The sequence below is a fragment of the Megalops cyprinoides genome, chromosome 16 (assembly GCF_013368585.1).
Source record: "Megalops cyprinoides isolate fMegCyp1 chromosome 16, fMegCyp1.pri, whole genome shotgun sequence".
Lineage (NCBI taxonomy): Eukaryota > Metazoa > Chordata > Actinopteri > Elopiformes > Megalopidae > Megalops > Megalops cyprinoides.
In genome coordinates this window covers 26,078,443-26,094,051 of record NC_050598.1, presented here as the reverse complement: position 1 = coordinate 26,094,051, position 15,609 = coordinate 26,078,443, and the positions used below count along the sequence as shown (strand labels likewise).

Below are 15,609 nucleotides of genomic sequence, written 5' to 3'. Positions count from 1 at the left end.
CACAAATAAGATAAGGCAGAGGAGTGTCCTTTCCCTGTGCCACAGCAATGAGTTCCCTCAACTCTTATGTCCACTTTGAAGCAGCTGTCCCACTTCTACCTGCAGTAATGTACCACCACAGTACTGTTACTGTACACTAACTTCCTGCTCCTTTGGAGGGACCAGAGGTAACAGGCCAGCACCTTCAACTCCCTAACATCACACCCCACCACCATGGGACTCTAGTGTGATTTTACACTTCACAACGCATTAGTTACACATCTGAAAAATGTTCCTATCCCCTTGCATGTCACACAAACTGATCTCCTAATTACATACACATGAAATCCTCTAGTGAGTAAGCTTGATAAATGATTGCAACTAATTAGCCATGTGGTCACCCCGTATGAAGAGCATGGAGCACGCGGTGGTGGCCTGGCTTACCTGCAGGGATAAAGGCTGGCTGCTGGAGCTGCATGTTGGCCAGAGCCTGCTGATAGTGGAACATGCTGGGGTTGAAGACCGCCGTGGCGGCCCCGTTGGTCTTCTCCAGGGTGGGCCTCTTTGGTATCGGCTGCAGGGCCCCTGGGGGTAGGGACTGGGGGGGGGATAGAGAAAGTAGGAGAGAGAAATGTTGTGGTGAAAGGGATACGAGTCAGAGAATCCACAGGCTCATAGAGTTGGAGTGAGAGGTGCACATCGCTAACCATGTTCTTATCATCTTCCCAGCTTCTTAGCTGCTGTTTTCTCTGTGTTCTACAGAAACAGGCGAGAGAAAATATGTATTTCTGTTGAGAAATAAATATTCAACATCCTCAGCTGTGTCTCTTGAACATCTGTTATTTGCTCGGACTACAACCACTGTTCCATCTAACAGCAACGCGGGCTCTCTGAGCGTTGAATTTGCGCTATTTTAGGGTCTCAAAGAACACTTTGTCGTGTTGCCACTTAGCAACCGCTGTTGTGTTTCTTGAACATGTCCACTGATAGCTTTGAATAAACACAAAATGGGCCGTGGCCAAACACACAAGTGATACGTCAGCCACACTGGACTGTGGTGGGGCTGGATGTTGCCTGCAATGTGGTCACTTCAAGCAGACTGTGGTACAGTGTTTGTAGTGCCACTGGCTCCATCCAAATTATAAATGTCAAACTCTCGGAATGCTGGGCTGTGACCTCATAGGTCATAAAAATGCAGAGCATTCCATCAGTTCCACTTGTATATGGCAGCCCCAGAGGAATATGCTGTTATTGTTTACTATCTTTAGCTTTAGCTTTTTGATTAAAAAATCCCATCAGTCAGTGCTTTTGTCTACAAAGTCAGACAGCCACATAACTTAAAGCTACAAGAATGAAACTGACTTGCTTGTTGATGTGGCTGACCATGATGATGGATGAACTCATTTTACCCAACAGTACTGCTCAAACTTAGTGGGCACTCTGGTCTTACAGTTATTACATCTCTGTGGTAGGCAGGTGACTCTAGTTACTCAGGTTACTTACACTGTTTAACTACATTGCAGCAGCATGAATGCCTTTCACACATCTTACTGAGCTGCCAGGAGTGCTTTGGAAGCAAAGAACCGACAAGTAAGGATCGAGTAAGAGAGAATCAGAAAACCAGGAGATCACTAAGAGTGACCTGAGTCACAAGCTTTTAATTCAGACCTTTTCTACACAAAAGAAATCTGCCACTCCATTTATGCATGCACTTTTTTGTTAAATGACGTACACCGGATACTGACTGAAAGTGTCTGTGCCCGTCTGTTGTATAATATTAACAGATCCTTTACCATTGACCATGACTGGCTCAAGACATTTTAACTATTGCATAGGCATTACTACTACTCAGAGCGGTAACAGGGCACAGATGATGAGAAGGACTTAACCAGTTCAGTGCCAAGCCTGGTGAAAACCAAGAGAGAAAATATACACAGACAGGAACCAACATGCTGTACTTATCAAAGGAGCATCACCTTTGTGCCAGCAGTGTGTTGGAGGGAGAACAAAAAAACCTTTGTGTTTCTGAATCCCGCAGAGATAACCACGTTTCACCTGACACTCAGTCTAGTATGAGAGATACACGTATTACTCTATATGGCAATTATTATCAATAGCAAGAGAATGATGACGGTGATAATTAATATTTTTATTAGAGGGAACTATACATTATATCTTCCAATTATTTGAATAAATAATTTAAAAGTCAAGATACTGCAGCTGACGTCTTGGCAACACTTTACATGGAAATGTTATGGCAAATCCCTGTGATGCCTTTTATAACCATTTAGTAAAACTATATCTCACACACGCACGCACGCACGCACGCACTTCGTTGGAAATGCAAAATGACGGGATACTGTTAGTCTAATGAGCTCTGCTCGGAAAGCATCCTCTTGTGGTTCCAGACTGACATGTTGCGCATCTAATTGGATTTCTGTAGAGCATGCTTGCTCAATAAAATTAAAAATTGGGCACTGGAGTTCTGCCCTAATCCTCGATACCTCAGACTCCACTGGGAGCTTGGGCATTTGCTCATGTTGGCACCACCCAATTAAAGCTGGTATGCAACTTTCGTTATAGCTATATTAAAAAACTGCAGTGAACTTTTTTTCCCTCTCCCCATGTAAGTTTCCAAACAGAGATGCAAGCACAAGGATCCACAATGATCAAGCAGACGGAGACAAGGACACGGCATTCGCAAAACAACGTCTTCAGAATAAGACCTTGAAGGGGGAAAGGCGAAACAAGCAGCTCACAGGTTGGCAGAACATTAATTTTCCTTCATTGAATGGGTAGCAGGCTTTGATTGAGTTAGCAGGCAGTGAGCACGAGACTACTGCCACTGAGGATCACCTACAACAAGAGAGACGGAGGCGGAGACAGTGGAGATGGCACACACAAGAGGGGGGATGCTGAAACACAGATCAAACATAAAACCCAATAAAAAGGGAGATAAAATGGAACGGAAGATACATCCACATGCAACCAAACAATAAAAAGCTACAGCAATAGGTCTTACCAAAGCACTGTCAAACACATGCCTCCTATAAATCTGTGGTTTACATCATCCCCAAAACCAGTTTATGCATTTATATTTCATCCAATTTTTTAATAATCACCATATCTCACGAACACAGATGTGAAACAATAGCCTACACCGCCGTAGCCCAATCTAGGGTGAATCGCCTATCTGTAATCTCCCGGTGGACCTGTCCGGAGAATAGGTTTAGTGTCATAAACAATGTATCCTCCTGATCAATCACTTAGCGCTGTCTCAGATGCAGGGCGGAAAGCGCGATCCATCACAGCTGTGAGTGTGCTCACTTCGCTCTCAGTGCTGCATCCTCAGCCATCCCCACATGTGCAACAGAGACCGTTTCCTTGACAATAAGGCTATGCCTGGGTAGAGAATGATAAAAACAGAGACGCGGCTGGGAGAAGCAGGAAACATAACCTGGCTCACAGATAATGCTTTCACCTCTTTGTATTTGACCATGCAGTGTATGGGAATCGGGCTGAGATAAGGGCACAAGGGAAGCCCTTAATCCTAGCCTGAGCAGAACAGAAATGCAATGAAGAAGATGCACACACACACACACACGCACACACGCGCACACACGCGCACACACGCGCACGCACACGCACGCACGCACGCGCACGCACGCGCACGCACGCGCACGCACGCGCACGCACACGCACGCACACGCACGCACACGCACGCACACGCACGCACACACGCACATACACGCACATACACACACACGCGCGCACACACACGCGCACACACACACGCGCACACACACACGCGCACACACACACACACACACGCACACACACACGCATGTGCAAACACACAAACACACACACACACACACACGAAGCCTGAAGTGTATGGCAGCAACAACCATACTAAGTTAAGAAACCAGAAACAACACAACCCCTCTAGACTCTCTTTTTCAAAAGTCTGTAATTCAAATTGACATTCCACATCACAATTCTCTCAACATCGATGTCCAAACGAGTTCAGTAAGCCTTTGTGAAAAAAGACGGCTGACAAGTACAGAATACCAAGAATAGTTCTCATCTTTCTCACTCGCTCACTCTCTCTCTGCAAAATCTTTCTTTCCCAAGTGATACGCTACAAAAGCATCTGAAAGAACCAGTATAAAGCACCGCGCTTCCAATGCCGTTTTCCTCCTCCCTCCCTCTACCTCCTGCTCTGTAGCTCACGCTGCCAGAAGTTTCACACCGTACTGTTATTGCTAGATTCACACCGTCAGTGTTAGATTCATTAGCATAGAAAACACTAACAAATCTCACAATGACGAACCAAAGGAGCAGGGGGTGTGCACGTGGTACAGGTGAAAAGAGCAAAGGTGTGTGTAGGGTACAGGTGAGATGAGCACAATATCAGGTACAGGGGGAGGGTGTGTATAGTGTACAGGCTCTCACCATGGCAGCGGCGGCGGCGTTCTGGCTGGCCTGGTGCTGCGTGGCTTTTATCCTGGCCTGCAGGTGGGCGGGGGGGTGGAAGTACTTGCACTTGTCCCGGGAGCAGCGGCCCTTGATGTAGTCCATGCAGACGATGACCGAGTTCTCGCTGCCGTCCACCATGGCCGCCTCCAGCGGGTGGGCGTACCGGCAGTCGTTCTCACCCCGGGTGCAGTTTCCCCGCTGGAACTCTCTGCACACCTGAGGAGGAAGAAGGAGGAGAGGGGAAGACCAAGTCTGGGTCACGGGTCTCTGTTTTTTTATTCCCCTTCCAGGCAAATTGCAAGGTTAATGTGCTACTGATCAGGGTTGAAATAAGGTGCTTTTTTTGCTGTGGTATGTTTATATGGAAATTCACTAGTTAATCATACAGAATCTTCTCGTCAACTATTCCACATATTATGGGAGACAGTGAAGCATAGTGGTAAAGAAGCATGACACGTAGCCTAAAGGTTGCTGGTTCGATTCCCCACTGGGGCACTGCTGCTGTACCCTTGGGCAAGGTGCTTAACCAAGAATTGCCTCGGTAAATATCCAGCTGTATAAAAGGGTAACACTTAAAAAAACTGCAACCTATCTAAGCCGCTCTGGATAAGAGCATCTGCTAAATGCCAATAACGTAATGCAATATTACTTCTGATAGAATTGTGTTGTGTTGTTAGATTCTGTTTGTTGCGCAGTGGTAATTCACGTGGTATTCGTCTGCAGCAGGCAGGCGGTGTTCCCGTGGGTTTCGCCGTACCTCCAGCTTGTCCGTGCGCAGATGCTTCTGTGAGGGGCTGCTGCCTCCCATGGCGAGGCCGGAGGGGCTCCCCGAAACCAGCATGGGGGCGCTGGGCAGCAGCTCCTGCACCAGCCCCACGCCCGGGCTCATGTGACCCAGGTACGGGCTGAAGGCCACGTTGGGGCTAGAGGCCAGGGAGGGGGTCACTGGGAACGTTGTCTGGGAGGCGGGAGGGACAAAATTAAACAGGTGTTACACTCACGGTTTTCACACGACCCTCTCCTCACCCACACCCCTCGCCCCCCCCTCCTGTTTCCTTCAAAGCAGCTGGGTTCCAGTGAAACTAATGTGCGCTCACTATGGGCTGCAGCTGGGCTCCCGGCAGGATGAACTGCATCTGCTGAGCCAACATGGCGGCCGCCGTCTTCTGCTGGATCAGGTTGTTGCGACCGTTAATCTCCAGCTGCGTCTTCAGGTGCGGCGGGGGGTGGAGGTACTTGCAGTTCTCGCGCGTGCACCGGCCCTGAGAAGAGGAGGGAGTAGTAGGAGGAGGAGTGGGAGGAGGCGGGGGGGGGAGACGAGAGAAAACTGATTACCCGAATTTCAATTTGCTTTGCAAAAAGCTCTTACTCCCAGAGGGGACTTCATGATGGAAAAAAAAGTCTATATTGTATTGTTTTGTTTTTTTTTTTTTTTTGCTCCCAGTCATTAAGGGGAGCTTTTAGGAAAGAAAAGACAGAGTGACAGAGAGATAAGACTAATGGGAGAGAGAGAAACGATTGTATTACTGTTTTATAGGCTGAGAAGCCTGCATCCCGAGAGGGGAGCGAATGAAAGAAGATCAAGTCTATTTGATTCATACGCATTACTTTTTTGTATTAAAGTAATGCAATAAATGAAATCAATGACTAATACCTTTTAACCAAAACATTTTTACAATAAAATTCTTCAATCCAAGCAGAACTATCTCCTCTCTGAGTAACTCAGAACTATCTCCTCTCTGAGTAATTGGATGGATTTTTTTTTAATGGTCAGAAAGAAACAAAAGGGGAAAATAAACTTTTTATGGAGGTCTCACTTGGCTTGGAGTTTAAATAGGAAACAGAAAGTCAAGACAATGGTTATTCATTGCACAGAAAACCAGCACCATTAGAAACCTCCCCTCCAACCTGAAAAACATCAACTATTTTTCCCACCTAAAACTTGGCTGCTGCACAGTTAAGTCGTAAAGACTTCGCTGACCGTGCCAGCCCACAGACGGCAACACACGCTGCGATCTCATCTTCGTCTAGCGCGACCCGAGAGTGAGACGACCACTGCAACACGGCGTCAGAGTTCTCAGCATCAGTGCTGTATCAATCTGTCAATACTGCATATCTCAAAAGCAAACAAAGCAGCCCTCACAGCCCTGCTTAACACGTGCTTTTGTAAAACGCACGACTGCGAGACAACAGTCCCCACCCTCGGACACACATGCACGCACGCACACACACACACACACTCATGCTGCTCACATCCTAAGCAGCAAACCGGATTAGACCAGAGAAAATCAGACACGTAACCTGATTAGACCTGCAGTGGGACACCAGACGCATATAACACACACACGCACGCACGCATGCACGCACGCACGCACGCACGCACGCACACAGATACATAAACACACACACACACACACACACACACACACACACACACACACACAAAGACACAAAGATGTATACAAACAGGGGGACAAACACAAAATTTCAGTACAGCACACAAAACAAGGAAGCAGAAAAACAAGGTGAATATATGGTCCCCACACTAGCCTATACATTTCCTTCTCTCTACCTCAACTGTAATCTTATTTCAGAAAATCCAGGAGGTAGAATAGGAGACACAGATAAAATAATTCATTTGGGCAAAGGGCCAAAGCAAGGCCCCACTTCTCAATTCCATTACATTACAAATTTCATAGCTGATTAAAAATAGAACAAAGCAATGTATAAAAACAATATATTCGACATAACTGCATCAACAAAGAGTCTGTGTTCTATGAGGGGAAGCACCACAGAGAATTAAAATGCAGACAGGATTTTCTAAAATGAAAAGGAAAGAAATGTGTTTTTGAGGACAAAAATCTAACAGATAAGGTTATTCATATTATCCAGATCAGAGAGATTAATGCACAATGAGTTTATCGGTTTATGATTACAATATACATTTGGCATCAGAAACCAAATAAAAAGGCACAAATTAGGACTTATAAGGGAGGCTTTTACAGAAAAACCTAAATATTCAAAAAAAAAGAATTCCATGAAATTTATTTTATCATCACGTCTGTAAATCCAGAGAACCAAGCTTGCCTCCACTCAAGCTACCCTGTTAAAAAATAATTCCTTAAGCCCCTTTAAAACACTTTAATTCTAATTTCTGGAAGCTCAGTTTTGAGACCGAATCTGTCTTTATTTCACATTAACTTCCACCATATGCTCTGACACTATCCTCTCCATTCACATATTGCAGCATCCATGACCCTGAAGTGCTGAGCTGGCAAAACTGATGAAAACCAGCGCTTGAATAATGGATTTTACAGGGAAAATACACCCTGGTTTGGTTTATTAAAACCAATACAAAAACACTTTGGGTATACACCATTATATCTGTTCTTTTGTGCTGGAAGTCGGTCTGGATAAGAGCGTCTGCTAAATGAATGTAATGTAATGTAACATCATGTCTCCTAGGGCTGTGATAAGGATGGTCATTCCGGTCTTTCATTATGTATACTGTGGTAATCTTTAGCCTCCAGAACCTGTTCAAAACCATCTGTAGCTCAGGCTGACCCTGAACCTGATCCCGATTCCTGGCATGCTCACTGATGAATCCATGAAGATGGAGACACGTGGTTATAATTTTACTGAGCTGCTGTGGGGATGGAGGTGGGGGGTGTAATCGTGTCTGGGAGATCGATCGATTTGTGTGTCACTGGGGACGTCAGGCTTATGCGGGTCTGTTTCCGCCCCGTCTTCATGCAGAAGTGCTGAGGCTGAACAGGAAGTTAAAGGGAACAGAAATGCTCACCGCTCACAACCCCCCCCCCCCCACAACGCTGAGTACAGAACATGCCCATGCGCACGCTTTTCATCAGAGGCCTATGCGCTGTGGGAGAAGTGACAGAAGAACTACAATTCCCATGAGCCCATCCTACTGATCTCTTCTCAGCTCAACTCAAAATGAGGGAAGATACTGGGGAGTACTGATGTGTTACAGTCTGAGCAGAACAGAGGGGGGGAAGAAAAGCTACAAGAAAGTGTGGTTTTTTTTTGTCACAATGTGAATGCAAAAATATGTAAATGGTTTACCACCGCAGTTTTTGTGGTTATGCATTACCTCTATGTCGAGCTGTGTGGATTTTGAGCACATTCAAACTTTGGGGAAAAAAAAAAACACATTATTTGTGCAGAGGCAGACAGGGAGATAATCAGGTCTGTATACTGACAGCTTTACTCCTCTCAGGGAGATGGAAAGAGATGAAAAGCCAGCCACAGACTAGGTCAGGGATCGCCTCTTTGTAGCCATGGAAACACACTAGGGCAACAGGGAGGAAGTTTCTCCTCATGTCCTCCCCGGTTGCTATGGACAGAGAGGGAGGAAGGGAGGGAGGAAGACTTCACTCTGCACAGGCCAAAACAAGACAGGGCCATTAGCTACTATACACACACACCAGAGTGGAAAAGACTTCTACGGCCATCATATAGGGAATCTCTACAAAGTGCTACTTCAACATGAGATGCAGTGCAATATTAATCTGTGCAGACACTGCCAACACAAAATTATTACCCTCTTACTTTTCCCACAGTCCTCATCCAGCCTTCAAGTCTTAATTGTGGCAAAAAAAAAAATCCTGAAATTTTCTGAAAAATGACCATATTTCTGTAAAGGCCTTGACAGGTATCCTCAAGGCAGGTTTCAGATTCCCATCCAAGCACCCTATCCACACACAGCTACCATTTTTCTTTTTTGGCAAGAGCGCACTGTTATTAAAATACTGCTGAAAAGGAACAAATGCATTCGCCATCATAAATCACACACGGGTGATTCAGGGTTGTTCTGTGGACATGAATTAAGTCATGTGCACCCACCCCACCTGGCCACAGGTGCCTGCCCGCAGGTGAGGATGATGAGGTAGTGCAGGCCGAGAGCTCTGGGGTTTTACACACAGGGACCTGGGGAAGCAGGAGAGAGGCTACTAACTTTCCATCAAATCAATCCTCCCTGCCTGCTTCCCAATTAAGGAAAAAGGGTTGGAGGAGGGGATGGGGGTCCGCAGGGGTGGAGGACTTGTTTAATTCACGTTCCTCTCCTGCGAAAAGGTTACCTGCCACGGCCGGAAGACAGATGGGGGAATGGAAGAGGAAGAAGAGAGGAACAAAAAAAAAATGTAACGTCTGTATGGGTTACAGCACAGTGACTGACGATTATGTATATTCAGAAAAGGCCACCACGGCAGTTACCAGGAGCAGGTCGATTAACTAGCAAATAGGGAGGCAGAGGGAACGAAGGGGGGGGGGGGGGGTGGAGGTGGGAGAGAGGGGGACTCTATCTGGGGAGTGATTTAGTGTGGTACAGGTGCTGTTAGAGGGCAGGGATAAGCTGAGATTGCCACTGGTTTTGACAGCCATTCCCCTCACTCTACTAATATTATAGCATTTGAGCTGAGAGGCTGAAACGCGGGGGGTTGGGGCGGGGGATTGGGCAGTGGAAATCTGCTGCTGAAGATTTGTCCTCATGGCAAACAGAAAACTAAACTGACCTTCACTCCCCCCGTAAACAGCCCCCCCCCCCCCCGTCTCTCTCAAAGCTGAGACTTGGCCCAGAGGCCTTGGAACGGATCAGACGACGGCAAAACCAAGACTGCTTTTATTTACACACAAATGATTTTTATGAAGAACATATTCCATGTAAGCAGTCGCATGAAACAAACAAACACACACACACACACACACAAAAAAAAACAGATACAGTGGATTAGTAGCGCTGTGCATGGAGTTAGCTGTCCAATGGGTTCGCCTGACACTGTTGCTAAGCCTTCCTCGTGCTTTCCTTCACTGAGAAGTACAGATACATGAACCGGGGGGAGGGTTAAAATGACATAAATGAAATATGGAACTCCATTCTGAGGAGACAGCTGCCTCCCTCACACAGAGAGAGCCTTGTCTGTGTGTCTCTGGCAGGAGACAGACGGACACAGGTTGCCTGCCAGTGGGCTGACAGGGGCAAGATCTGCCTGTTTCCCCCAGCGTCCCATGCAGCCGAATCCATAGCAAAACCCTTCACTTTTAATAACAGTACCAGCATCCACAAACCACATTCTGACTGCGCTTGGCGCTTCTCATTTTAGAAGTAAATGAGGGTCAACATCTGTGTTTTCATCCACGAAGAGCAGACTTTATCTGACCAGAATACAGAGCTGATGCAGACTGATGCGGACCACAGAACAGAGAGGAGAGAGTGCGAATCTAACGCCTCGGGCAAGGCCTAAAGGGTGCTTGTACACGCCCCTCAGCTCAAACTGTAACCCGGCCGTTTTATCACGAACGTTTTATCAGCATTCAGACTAGGGCAGAGAGTTGAGAAATTTGCGATAGCGTTTATCATTAAATGAATTCAGAAATAAAATGTAACAAAACCCATGACTAGCCCTTAACTGTTCACAGACACAAATTATAAACTGAACAAGTTAGTCCACTGATTGATGCGTTTAATGTTCTACAGTTTTTTTTTAAGCTGGTGATTTATTGTGAGTGATTAAAATGCATGAGCAGATGCCATGAGTGTGATTCACAGTGGCAAAAAACTCAGCGAATGTGAAGAAAAATCTCACTCTTTCTGTAGTCTGAGCAAATCTGTGGGTGTGAGTCTGTGTGTGTGTGAGCCAGCATGTAGGTATGAATACGTGTGTGTATGTGTACATGTGAGTGTATACGTGGGCATGAGTGTGTGTCTGTGTGTGAATGCGCCAGAATGTGGGTATAAATAAGTGAGTGTTAGGGTGAGAGTGAATGTGTGGGTATGAATAACTGAGTGTGAGTGTGAGAGTATGCGTGAGTGTGTGTGAGTGTGTGAGAGAGTGTGTGAGGTTGTGTGAAAGTGTGAGAGTGTGTGTGTGTGTGTGTGTGTGTGTGTGTGTGTGTGTGTGTGTGTGTGTGTGCCGGTGTGAGAGAGCGTGCGTCTCCGTGCAGTGGCGTGGAGCGGCGGCTTCGGGCCGGTTACCTTGAGCGAGTCGAAGCAGGCGATGACACGGCCGTTCTCCACGTGGCAGCAGCGGGACGGGTGGGCGAACTTGCACTCGGCGTCGGAGCGGGAGCAGGTGCCCCTCTGGAACTCCCGGCACACCTCCAGCGTTAGCCACTTGGTGTCGCGGCCTATGGCCACACTGGCCGCCATGGCGGCAGCTCGAGACGCACTCGGGGAAAAAAAAAATGAAATGATACTCTTGGCTGACCAAGGGCAACTGACTGCTCACCAAAGCAAACAAAACCTTAGGACTAGTGAAATACACCCTTCAGGGGAATCTGGCTCATTGCCCCTTGCTTACAGATCTATTGTCTTGTTTTGTCTCTGCTTCCTGCTGGTGGTCCAAGGTCCCAGATGCACTGGCTCATTAGTAAGGGGTGATGGGAGGGCACGCAGAGTCCAGCTCTGTCATGGCCATGCATAAGCAGAGGGCGGGCCGCTCCGTCATGCTGGGGGCAGGGAGCCTCGCTGACGCCACCCAGAGGAGGGGTACTTCTCCTCTTCCACAACAGGTCAATCTCCTCCTCTGTGTCCCTGCGGCGCTCTCTCTCTCTCCCCTTCAACCTGCCCTTTTCTCTGTTTCTTTACAACTCTTCTTCCCTTGTCGTCCGAGCAGCCGGCGTTACGTTTCTGAAGCCATGCAGGACGGGAACCGCGGAGCTCCGTCTGTGCTGACCGAAGGCAGGAGGGGCACGGCGGGGGCACGGCGCGGCAACACGGCGTCTAACGAGGCGCCCAATAAAGAAACAAAGGAGAGACCTGAAATCACCGGAGGAGCGCAGCAGGAGCAGACACGGCGTGGCCGAGTGTCTGTGACGGTGAAGTACGCCGGCACCTTCAAGGCCACAGCCTCGCTGTTGTCTCACTCTCAGACAACAGAGGGGGAAAAAAAAACCTGGGGAAGAGGTGGTGGTGGGGGGGGAGGGGACACCCACACAGACACAAGGACGTCAACCAGCGCCGACGCTGCGTTCAGAGCAGGCGATTCATATTCTGCAGGTTCCTCCTCTTATTTTACGATTCTTCTCATCCTTCCTTCTCCAAGCAGCAGTTCTTACTGTTCTTTTAGACTTCCATTACCTTCTATATTTTCCTCTTTGCTCTTGGTATCTTCCTGTGCCAGCAGTGTCTGTCTTTGGGTAAAAAAAAAAAAAAGAAGACAGACGATCATAAAATAATCAACAGGAAACAAAACAGAAAGCCTCGAAGAAAATCATTCCTTTAAAACCTGTGTGAAGAGCCAGTGGAGACAGCTGAACTGAGGGGGAAAAAAAAACACAAAACAAAATGCATGGAGTCACCTAAGTATTTATAAAGTAGTCAGAAGAAACGGTGACAAGAAATGCAGGAGAAAAAAAAAAAACATCCAGCGGAGAAGAGGAGCACAGGGAGTGAGAGAGACTGGGGAAGAGAGACAGAGGAGAAGCAGGCAGGCAAGCAATACAAGGGAAAGGACAGACTGTGTCTGAGTCTGTGAGTCAGAGAGAGAGGGAAAAGGAGAGAGAGAGAGGGAGAAGGAGAGGGAGAGAGAGAGAGAGGACGTCCCTTTAGTAACTCCCAGGAGCTGCAGACAGCACACGCTGATTGACTAACTTGGCTGGAATTGAACGGCCAAAAACCTCTGAAAAGCAGAAAAAAAAGCAGAAAAGCCCCCTGAATTGGGACACAGTTGATCAACGCTTGTGGTCTCCGGGCACTATGGGGAGTTCTAAAGATGAAAGGAGGAAAAAAAAAGAAATAAAGAGGTAAGATAGAAAAGGGCATTTCTCCACATGCTGCAGCTGCTGTGCGCGGAACCAGGTGACAGCCAATCAGCTCCGGCTTTGCAAGCAGGCAGAGCCGGCGATGGACCAATGAGGAGGAGCGTTACATATTGATCATTTCCCTAGTTTTTTTTTTTTCCCTCCCCCTTCCCTCTTTCCTTTCTCTGGCATGCTTGCTCATTGCTATGCCTGCTGCACAGATATAAAAAAAGAGAAGAGAAATGCGTCTAACAGTTCAGATAATGCAGCAAAAACAAGAGGGGGGGGAGAGCTGAGGAGTGCACTGTACTTGACCCTTGCGGCGGGTTTCCCGCACACAGCCGGCCATTGAGCAGGAGCGACAGGGCGCAGAGGAACGAAACGGTGGAGAGATGAAAGGGGGGGGGGGGGGTGTGCGGTGTGTGGCGCGTGTGACAGCGCACTCTTCCAGCTGAAAGAGAGAGAGAGGGGGGGGGCTGAGGAAGGAAGAAGAGAGGTGGAGGGATGGATGGCGAGGGGAACGGCAGCGGAGGAGAGTGACTGAGAGGAGGCTGGGGAGGGGGAGAGGAGGAGGAGGAGGAGGAGGACGTGACAGACGCAGGCTGGGAGGGAACGAGGGAACAGGTAGGAGAGAGGTGATGCAGACACAGAAACGTGGATGGGATGACAACTAAAACACACAGTGTAAATAACACAGGGAACTGCTACTCGGCCCCAGCCTCTGACCCTGCGAAGGGAAGGATTAAACAAAAAGGACGGAAGCAAAAGGAAAACAGGCGGAGAAAGAGGGTAGGGGCACACATTATCAGTCCTCATGTCTCGTAGCGACAGACACAGATGGAGGGAGCAGTGGAGGGGGGGTGTGGTGGTGGGGGTGGGGGTTGGGGGGGGGGTGTAGACAGACAGCCCAAAGGAAGGCAATGCGGTGAAGAGATGCATCAGGGAGGAGACACGGAAAGAGAGGGAAGGGAATAAATGGAGGGGGGGGGGTGGGAATTGAATTAATACACCCACCTTCAGACACAAGAACAAAGACACACACTCAGAAATGAAAAAGAGAAAGGTAAGCTCGCTAAGCTTGCTTGTGTATGCTGGTCTCTGCCTGCTCCTACCTACTGATCGATAGAGGGAACTTCCTCAGGGGAACGCGCCACGCTGGTACAGCCAGCCTCCCTGGCCGTCCTGAGTCCGGCCAGCGGTCAGCACCCGGACCTCACGCTCACACCCAGCCTCACACCCTTTCCTCCCCAAAAACACACTGCGCCCCTACCTTCTGCAGAGACACGCTAGCACTCTTTCCAAAACATTTTTTTTTTTTTTTGGAGCCTGACATGAGTCACGATACCTAACCCTGCTGATGGATACCGTTTTTCCTACGGTGCGTCACTCCTGCCAAAGCCAAGCAGCCCCTGTGCTCCTGTGTAAAAATACAGTTATTGCAGCTACCATTCCCAGCCCTGCACCCTTGTGCTGTTTCACTTCTCGAGGAAAATAAATGCGTGAAGCAGTTACAGCCACAGGGACCATTAAAAATGGATAAACGCGGTTACAATAACATGCAAAACATGAGAATAAAGTTTGTGTACATGACTGCATCTGTCACAAATAATGTCACCACACCCTTGCTGCCACCATTAATTTTCCCACATCAGGGTGCGCCATTTCCCTCTCTGTCACGTCTCGGTGGACTGCTCCACTGCCACAGCCACGGCTGACAGACAACCACCGACTGCCTTCCTGTGCGCCAGACACACCCAGTCAGGGAAATACCTCTAACAATGTAAAAGAGATATTGCGTAATTAACAACTCACTTTTGCTGTTTAAAAAAAAAAATCCACAAACGTTCTTCTTAAAAGATTATATATATCCATGCAATTCAGTCTACAACCATACGTACACCTACACTTAATTTGAAATATTTTGCAGTGAAGGAGAAAAAACTGTGTCGATGTGCAGCATGGCAGTGAATTGAAAGAGAGGCTGGAGGGTGGATCTGGCTGAGTGCATCTTTCGGAGAGGGTCTGTAGCAATGCTCCGCTGCACGTACCTGGGAGTTGCCGTCACAGGTCTAGAGGAAGGCTGTAAATATCAGGAGCAGACACAGGGAACGTGTATTGACTCTACAAGGTCACCCAGCCCAGTTCTATACACAGCTCCTGCTGCTGTGTCCAGGGGCACACGCTGGTGCGTAATGTGTGTGTGTGTGTGTGTGTATGCGTGTGCATGAACGCATGCTTATATGGGAGTCCTTTTCTGTGTGACAGCAGGTATGCATGTGAATGTCAAACTGTGCGTTAGTGTGCGTACGTGCACGGTATGTGTGAGTGCATTGTGCACACGAGGCCTTGTGTAATAGAGGGAAAGAGTGCAGGGACTTGTACAGAATGTGT

The 15,609-nt window shown here is 47.9% G+C and overlaps 1 protein-coding gene across 8 annotated transcripts in view; it reads right to left on the bottom strand.

Moving 5' to 3' along the window:
- The window catches only part of mbnl3 (muscleblind-like splicing regulator 3), a 19,929-nt gene extending 7,533 nt beyond the window's left edge, over positions 1-12,396 (bottom strand). For all 8 annotated transcript variants that reach the window (XM_036547780.1, XM_036547781.1, XM_036547786.1 and 5 more), the window contains exons 1-5: positions 11,453-12,396; positions 5,556-5,720; positions 5,216-5,416; positions 4,435-4,674; positions 424-577 (exon numbers count right to left, since the gene is read on the bottom strand). In XM_036547780.1, the coding sequence (XP_036403673.1) occupies positions 424-577; positions 4,435-4,674; positions 5,216-5,416; positions 5,556-5,720; positions 11,453-11,626 (934 nt within the window). In that variant the 5' untranslated portion in view covers positions 11,627-12,396. The remainder of the gene's footprint in view (positions 1-423; positions 578-4,434; positions 4,675-5,215; positions 5,417-5,555; positions 5,721-11,452) is intronic.
- Positions 12,397-15,609: the final 3,213 nt, after the last annotated feature.